The 9,527-nt window shown below is 45.1% G+C and overlaps 1 protein-coding gene across 1 annotated transcript in view; it reads left to right on the top strand.

The window, feature by feature from the left end:
- Positions 1 to 7,695: 7,695 nt before the first annotated feature.
- LOC119363489 (tRNA wybutosine-synthesizing protein 2/3/4-like) overlaps positions 7,696 to 9,527 on the top strand; it is an 8,793-nt gene continuing 6,961 nt past the window's right edge. Inside the window, exons 1-2 of the mRNA XM_037628860.1 lie at positions 7,696 to 8,170; positions 8,274 to 8,464. Of these exons, the coding sequence (XP_037484757.1) occupies positions 7,732 to 8,170; positions 8,274 to 8,464 (630 nt within the window). The 5' untranslated portion in view covers positions 7,696 to 7,731. The remainder of the gene's footprint in view (positions 8,171 to 8,273; positions 8,465 to 9,527) is intronic.

Raw genomic sequence — 9,527 nt, 5'->3', positions numbered from 1 at the left:
CATTATGCCCTAACCCTAACCATATCGGTCCCACCGAGTTGACATGTCGGTCCCACCGAAATTCCTAACGGTCACATTATTTACTAAATCGGTCTGACCGAGTTTCACGATTCGGTCCCACCGAGTTTGGTAAGTTGTGTGTAACGGCTAGATTTTGTGTGGAGGCTATATATACCCCTCCACCCACTCTTCATTCGTGGAGACAGCCATCAGAACATGCCTACACTTCCAACATACATTTTCAGAGAGAGAACCACCTACTCTTGTGTTGAGGTCAAGATATTCCATTCCTACCACATAAATCTTGATCTCTAGCCTTCCCCAAGTTGCTTTCCACTCAAACCTTCTTTCCACCAAATCCAAATCCTGTGAGAGAGAGTTGAGTGTTGGGGAGACTATCATTTGAAGCACAAGAGCAAGGAGTTCATCATCAACACACCATTTGTTACTTCTTGGAGAGTGGTGTCTCCTAGATTGGCTAGGTGTCACTTGGGAGCCTCCGACAAGATTGTGGAGTTGAACTAATGAGTTTGTAAGGGCAAGGAGATCGCCTACTTTGTGAAGATCTACCCTAGTGAGGCAAGTCCTTCGTGGGCGACGACCATGGTGGGATAGATAAGGTTGCTTCTTCGTGGACCCTTCGTGGGTGGAGCCCTCCGTGGACTCGCGCAACCGTTACCCTTCATGGGTTGAAGTCTCCATCAACGTGGATGTACGATAGCACCACCTATCGGAACCACGGATAAAAAATCTCTGTGTCAACATTGCGTTTGCCTCCTCAAACTCCTCCCTTTACCTGCATGTGCAATTGTTTTACATTCCACTGCTATACTCTTAGAGTTGCATGTGTAGGTTGATTGCTTGACTTGTGCTAAGTTGCTAAATTCTGCCAAGAACTAAAATTGGGAGAAGGCTAGATTTGTATTCGGTCAAGTCTAATTACCCCCCTCTAGACATACTTTCGATCCTACATCGGCGCACGATCACGTATGTTCGTGCTACCATTATGCATGTGGTTGCACCGGGTGCGGCGCCACGATGCAGTTACCCGCTGCAAAAACTGCCATGCGGACGTGCCGAGAATCCACGCCGCCCGACCCCCATTTTATCCCCATGGCCATTTACCTTCATCTCTCGCGCCACACGACACAATAAGCACACCCACGACGACACATATAGAAAGGACATCCAACAGTCCCAATGGCGCTCCCCGTGGCTCCAATGGCGCTCCCAGCGCCGACGACGACAACCGGGGGGGGGGGTAGTTCACCATGGATCACATAGTGGACACCCACGTGAGTGGGAAGGACCTCTCAGTGGTGTACACGAACGAGTCGGTCTCGATGGAGAACTCCATCCAAACTATGGAGCAGTTGCTTGTTGAGGACAAGTACTAAGTGGTCGGCTTCGACCTCGAGTTCACCAGTGGTCGTGTCGGGCAAGATCAGAAGGTTGTCGTTGCCCAGTTGTGCGTGTGACATGACATCCTCGTCTACCACTACCACCTGGCCACAAGGCCTTGCGAGTGTTTCTCCAGGTTTATCAACATCTTTGACTGCAGTTTCGCTACGGTGGACACCACCAACAATCTAAAAGCGCTCAAGGTTTCGGGCTTGACCTGCCAGAATCTAGTCAACATTTGTGACAACTACAAGGTCTGGGGCAGCACCAACAATAAACAGAACTCCCTGGTTGACCTCGCCTCGGCCATCATCAACCCCTACTACATGAAGATGAAGGATGAGAGCAAGAAGGACAAGAATGCCTGGCATCAGAGACTGGATGAAGACCACGTCAAGTACGCGACCAAGGACGCGTACACAAGCTATGAGATGTACAGGCAGATCGTTGACATGAGGAAGTGTCTTCATCCTGCCCCAGGCGAGGGATCAAGCCACAGAGCAGTGGCGGGAGCGTCACAAGAAGTAGATGACTAGACGATCGTTTCTCCTACTTTAGAATGCATGCAATTATTTATTGAGGTGTGTATGAATGATCTGTATAGTCACTTATGTAATTGGATGTTTATTTTAGTTATATATATGTTGTTCTTCTGTAGACATAGCAAATCAAACGGCTTATTAGCAGCAATTGTCTGTGTTATTATTGGTCTTCGCACACATTTTCTGATTATGAACCTGTTCGCCGCGTATCACACACATCTTGTTCAGTTGAACTGTTTCTGTTCTCTTAGCTCATCGCAAATAGTTCATCCGAGTGAACTGTATGCCCTCCATTGCATACACCTTAATCTGGCTGACTGTTTCTATTGTGTTGCCTAATCACACACAATTCATCCTAGTGAACTGTATGCCATATATTGCACACACCCTCATTTGGCTGACCATTTCTGTTGTTCTGGATCATCGCAAACAGTTCATATGGATTAACCATATGCCACTCATCACACACGCATCTCTGATCTGAATCGTGTTTGATGTCTGAACAATTGCAAATAGTTCATCTCATTTTGACGGGGTTTTACACCACGGTTTGCGATTAATGCATCGCACACAGTTTCGTCAAAGGGTCTCTGATTGTAGTGTCACGTTAGCAGCATCCCGCAGTAGTGTACCAGAAGATGGGCACCGGAGGCTGGCCAGGGGCCCCACAAGCCACCAGGGCGCTCCCAAGGGGTGGGCGTGTCCTGGTGCCTCGTGGGCACCTGGGTTGCCCCCTTTGGTATTTCTTTCTTCCAGTATTTTTTATTTATTCCAAAATAATTCTTCGTGAAATTTCAGCTCATTTGGAGATGTGCAGAATAGGTATCTCTGACCTAGTTTTTTCAGGTCCAGAATTCCAGCTGTCGGCAATCTCCCTCTTCATGCAAATCTCGCAAATTAAGAGAGAAAAGGCATTAGAATGGTACTACAAAGTATTATATTGGTCAAACATATTATAAATAACAGTAGGAAAACTTGATGCAAAATGGATGTATCATGCCACCCCACATGCTACTTATACTATCCCATGTGAGTCATCGTCAATTTGTTCGTCACTCCATCCCGCATCCCCTTCCCCCTTCCTTTTTGGTCATCCATCATGGTGAGAGGACATCTTTGCCCCTTGTGTAAATGAAAAGTGATTAGGGGATGATGTTCACAAAGTGAATGTACATTTATTATTCATATGTGTTTGATGAAAAGGTGACCAGGGAGTCCCCAAGCAAAAAATAAGAGAAGAAGGTGTCTTGTTTCAACTCTCGCATTTTATCTCATGTTGAGTGCTAGTCGTGACTTGCGTTGGGATTTCCTTGAAGAGGAGAGGACGATGAAGTATAGTAGACATAAGTATTTCCCTCAGTTAAGAACCAAGGTTATCAATCCAGTAGGAGAACCACGCAACACCTCGTTAGCGGTACCTACACACAAAATAACAAATACTTGCACCCAACGCGAACAAGGGGTTGTCAATCCCTCAGTGGTTAATTGCAAGGATCAAATCTCGTAGTGATAGATAGAACAAAAATACAAAATAAAATAAAGAAAGAAAAATTGCAGCAAGGTATTTTTTATTTAATATATGATAAAAAGTAGACCCGAGGGGCCACAGTTTTCACTAGAGGCTTCTCTCTTGAAAATAGTATATGGTGGGTAAACAAACTGCTGTTGGGCAATTGATAGAAAAGCAAATAATCATGATGATATCCAAAGCAATGATAATGTATATAGGCGTCACGGCCAAGACATGTAGACCTAAATGATTCTGCATCTACTACTATTACTCCACACATTGACCGCTATCCAGCATGCATCTAGAGTATTAAGTTCATAAGGAACAGAGTAACGCCTTAAGCAAGATGACATGGTGTAGACAAAGTAAACCCACGCATGAATAAGCCCCCTCTTTTTATTCTTAATGCTAATGATACAAATATGTGTCATGTCCCATTTTGTCACTGGGATTGAGCGACTGCAAGATGGAACCCATCACAAAGCACCTCTCCCATTGCAAGAAAAATCAATCTAGTTGGCCAAACCAAATCAACAGATTGGAGGGAAATACAAAGCTATAATCATGCATAAAAGAGTTCAGAGAAAACTCAAATAATATTCATGGATAATCTGATAAAAAACTCACAATTCATTGGATCCCAACAAACACATCGCAAAAAATCATTACATCAAAGAGATCTCCAAGAACATCGAGAAGAACATTGATTGAAGATCAAAGAGAGAGAAGAAGCCATCTAGCTACTAGCTATGGACCCGTGGGTCTGTGGTAAACTACTCACACATCATCGAAAGGGCATCAAGGTTGATGTAGATCCCCTCCGTGATCGATTCCCCCTCCGGCAGAGACCAGAGAAGGCCTCCAGGTGGGATCTCGTGGGACAAAAACTTGCAGCGACGAAAAAAGTTTTTCGGGTGGCTCTCTGATGTCAGGGGAATATTTGAGAATTTATAGAGGCGGAATTAGGTCAAGAGGTGCCACGAGGGGCCCACAAGCCTGGGGGCGCGCCTCCCGAGCTTGTCGGTCCCTCATGGCTCGTCAGGTCTTCTCCCGAACCTTCTAGGGCCTCTTCTGGTCCAGAAAAATTTAATCAAAAGTTTTTTCTCCGTTTGGACTCTGTTTGATATTGATTTTATGAAAAGCCAAAAACAGGCAAAAAACAACAACTGGCACTGGACACTAGGTTAATAGGTTAGTCCCAAAAATGATATATAATTGCATATAAAACATCCAAGATTGATACTATAATGGCATGGAACAATAAAAAAATTATAGATATGTTGGAGGCTTATCATTGAGCCATAGGAATGTTAAAGACTATTAAGATGGGTTTTGTGATGAATAAAAGGTGTGGAGTCATTATCTTAACTAATTCTATGTCCACACCGATGCTCGAGACTTGAGAGAAAACCCAAGAGAGAAACTCATATGAGAACCCATAAGAACCTACGTTCTGCTTTTTTGTTTTGACCGTATCGGGGTTAGGCTCCAGCTGTAACTCCATCAGTTACATGTAGCCCATGGTCACCATGTAAACAAACACTTAAGTACTAGACTACTAGTATAGTAGGCTGAATTAAATAACAACAAATAAGCCACATCATGTTTTACAAAAAATCATTGTAACAAACATACCACCCTCTCTTTGAAGCCCTCATGAAGTTTGATGTAGAAGTGCTTGGCATGCATTACGTGGCCATTGGGCATTGCGAATCCAAATCATCGATTTCGTAAAAAAAGCATTGGAATGTGATTTTAATGAGATTCGAAGAGATCGGTGAAGGATTTACCTACATTTTTTGGTTGATTCCGCCAACTTAGGGTTTTCTAGGGGTTGTGGAGTGATACATCTTCAACATATCTACTTTTCCAAACACTTATGCTCTCGTTTAGGCCTATAATTTGCATGATTTGAGTGAAACTACCCCGGACTGACGTTGTTTTCAGCGGAACTACTTTGGTGTTGTTTTTGTGCAGAAATAAAAAGTGCTCGGAATTGGACAAAACTTAAAGTGATTTATTTTGGAATAAACAAAAAAAACTAGAGTAAAGAAGTGCTAGAGGGGGACCACCCTAGACCCACATGCCTAGGGTGCGTGCCCACCCCCCAAGGCGCATCGGGAAGGCATATGGGTCCCCTGGACCCCTTCCTGACCTAATTCTAGCGCTATAAACTCCGTCTTCCCAAGAAAAAAACTCACATTTTATGATATGGAGCCGCCACCATCTCATGTTCTTCGCCGGGACCCTGATCTGGAGTCCATCGTCATCACTAACTCTTCTACATCAACATTTTCATGATGCTCACAATCATGTGTGAGTAATTCCCTTGTAGGCATACTGGAGGTATATGGAGATGGGTGGGATTTCATATGTAATCATGTCAATTTGTTAGGGCTTGATCCATAGTATCCACTGTGTTATGAGACTGATGTTGCTGTGACTTTGATATGCTTAATGCTTAGCACTAGGGCTCGAGTGCCATGATTTCAGATCCGAACATGTTATACTTTCATGAATATATTTGCGTTCTTGATCTTACCCGCAAGTTTTATGCACATGTTATCGTCCTAAACCTTAGACCCCCAAAGGTGACCTCCAATCAGGATATCGACTGGGATGACTTTAAGTTGAGGAGTTCATGTATTGACCATGTGTTAATGCTTTATTTCGGTTCTCTATTAAAAGGAGCGCCTTAACGATCCTTAGTTTTCATTAGGACCCCGCTGCCATGGGAGGGTAGGACAAAAGATGCCATGCAAGTTCTTATTGCAAACACATTCTAACATGACCTAGTTTCGAAGTTTTAGATGCGAGAAATCAAACGATGAAAACGGTTCATGATTTAGACACACAATTCAAGAGATAAAACATTTTGAAAATGCGAATGTGCGAAAAATATATGAAAAGCTCTCGGTTGGCACAAGTGGCGCAAATGCAGTGCACCACTTGTCAAAGTGAGAGAAGATGAAGGAGTGACCTTTGCAAGAGGTACCCTCTTAACTATTATTTTAGCAAACACACGCTTCATTGAATATCCGAAATAGTAGAGTTTAAGGGTACAATAGCTGGATCATAAGTGAGATCGAGCCAAATATAACGACCAACACCTAGGCTTCATTTGGATGCTAGGGGAGCCATCCCCAGGGAACAGGTGCCTCGGTGATTTTTCTCTTGTGCAAACTTTAACCCCGTGGAAAAGCTACATTATCCTTTGGCTGACGGGATGCTGGGATGACAGGGGAAGGCCAAATTGGGAACAAAGAGCTGAAGCAGCAAAATTTCGAATGGAATAGCGCTCCATCCAGACGACCTCCGCATCAATCACGACCATATTGTCGCTGGCGATCAGTCACCGTTGTGAAGGATCTGAAGATGCAACTTCTGAGAGTACAAAGATAACAGTAGCAGCGCATGCGTGTGCGAGGCAAAGTTGTCCTTGCCGAACACCATGAGATCTGCGAGACAGTTCCAACAACCAGGGGCAGGCAGATTCGAAGCTTTGTCGGGTGCAGATCCATTGGTGGCGGTCACCCCTTAGCCTCATGGCCGATGTGCTGTCAGCGAAGAGAGGACCATCTAGGCAGAAGGGAGCTCGGATGAAGGAGGAAGACCAGTGGACCTTTATCGTCGTCGTCGTTGGAGGGGCGGAGCGATCGGTGGAGAGGTAGTGGGCCTCGTCGTTCCATGTCGTCGGACAGAGAACCTGGCTTTCACAGAATACCGTCACATCTCAGTCGCGAGAGCCAGTGAGACGAGGCTTTCCTCCCGGACCAGTGAAGGCGTGGAAACCTCAGCCGGGAAAAGCCGCGGAAAGGGCCGGGATCCCTCCCCTTTGTGCGGAACCAAATAAAGCGGCAAGCTCCCCTGGCTCGATTCGGCTCAGGGCTTCCCCACTCAGGGAAAGGAGGGGAATCCCGGGAGGATCCCCGATTACCAAATGAGCCCCTAATGAAAAGGCGTACTCTTTTTGTAAACTTTTATAAGATCTTATAAAGTTTACAGAAGGAGTACTTTGCAAGGTTATATGTCTCAAAATTGAACTTCCTATATACTATAAAACCCTTACATTTTTTTTGAAGATCTCAACCCTTTAACTTCACTTTTTTTAGGAGACTTTTTTTTTTGAGAAACTTTTAGGAGACTTAACTTAACCCTCACATTTCGTCGGCAAGGGGCCGATTAATTTGCGGGCCCAATCTTCTATCATCTTTCAACAAAACCTCTTCCGCAGCCTAAACCTCGGAAAAGCCCAACCCAAACCCTAAAGCCACCTACATGGACTTCGCTCGCCGGAAAGCGGCGGCGCTGGCCGCGCTCTCCTCGCCGGCGCCGGACAAGTCACCGAAAGGCGGCGTAGACGTCCCCATCGCCCCGCTCCTCGACGCGCTGAACTCCCACGCAGATCTCTTCACCACGTCCTCCTGCTCCGGCCGCATCTCAGTTCTCGCGCAGCCCTCGCCGCAGTCCCAAGCGGCCGACCCCAAGCCCAAGAAGAAGGCCCGCGGCGGCGGGTGGTTGTACATCTCGCACGACCCCGCTGACGCGGACGCAGTTGTGGAGCTCCTGTTCGGCGGGACTGGATGCGGAGAGAGGGGTGGAGGGGATGAGCTCGTGTTCAGGTTCGAGCCGATGATCGTGGCGGTGGAGTGCAGGGATGCTTCGGCAGCCGCGACGCTCGTGGCCGCTGCAATCGGGGCGGGGTTCCGGGAGTCAGGTGAGCCGGTTTGTACATCTCGGGTTTACGTAGTAGAGTTCAGGTGGCGTGCTTGATTGACTTATTGTGTTCCATTTGTTTGCAATGTTGATGCCTTTTTTAGGTATCACAAGCTTGCAAAGACGGGCAATGGTAGCAATAAGATGTTCAATTCGCATGGAGGTGCCTCTTGGTCTGACAAATGAACTTGTTGTTTCTCCTGAGTACATCCGGTACCTTGTTAGAATTGCCAACTGTAAGATGGAGGCAAACAAGAAACGAATGGATGGCTTTCTAGACGTTTTGCAGTCAAAGGTATGTTTGATTCTGCATCCTAGCAGATATTCTCATTTTGTTTTACTCTTACTGGCATTATTACTCCCTCGTTTGTTTAACCATTAGTCCATTAGGCTGGTCGTAATGGGAGTATCATAGCTAGTATCATGCATGCCAACTAGGCAATTTAGATGAGGTGGCATAGAATTAAATGAAGAAAAAGATGGTTGAGTATCATATCATGATACCGTATCATAATAAATGCAATACTACTATGTGTCCTGCATGACAATAAATAAAGTCATCTATGATACTACTATATGATACTATGCATTTTAGGGAGGTAGTATCATATACTAGTATCATATACATGATACTAACTTATGATACTACCCATTACAAGCAGCCTTACCATGCGCTTAGGCAAGTGTTATCATGTGAAGTTTGAACATGTATTTACTGACATATATATTAGTGCATATCAAGTTTGAATGGATTTTCAGTTGTCTTTTCCCAGACAGACTAGCCATGTTATTTTTAGTCAAGTAAACTCAATTAAGGAGTTATGATATACTCAACTTGTGAACAAAGACACGGATGCACTAGGAAGAACGAGCTCACATTGTCACAGTAGTGGTGCAAATAGTATGGTGCTTATCTCATGCATTGAAACAAACTGAACACAATTATGTTAAACTTCTTATTATGAGCAACTACCAAGGTTCTGCTAACAGTAATGCAATCGACTCCTCAAACCAGGTTGATGCAGACTACACTCAACCAGCTTGCAGCGTTTACACGTGAGCACTCTTATGTGCATGCGCCACAACCTGACCTTATGCATGGACTCAATGTAACTCCCCGACCAAACCCACCGGTTCCTGACCGTTGCGCCTGGGATCTAGACTGGTCCCACATACCAAGTACCAACACTAGTCTTTCCTGCACACTTTTTCCTTACTCGTGCGCACCCGGAATCAACTTCCCAGTTGGTCATCCATCCTCAAATTGCTCCAAGCCAAGCACGATTAACTTTGAGTTTCTTTTGGTTGGGCTCCCGGAAAAGAAGACACACCTTGTTTATATGAATAGTCTATCATTC

Source organism: Triticum dicoccoides, chromosome 2B (assembly GCF_002162155.2).
Source record: "Triticum dicoccoides isolate Atlit2015 ecotype Zavitan chromosome 2B, WEW_v2.0, whole genome shotgun sequence".
Taxonomy (NCBI): domain Eukaryota; kingdom Viridiplantae; phylum Streptophyta; class Magnoliopsida; order Poales; family Poaceae; genus Triticum; species Triticum dicoccoides.
Note: the sequence above shows the minus strand (reverse complement) of the source record. Positions and strands in the feature narration are given on the sequence as shown.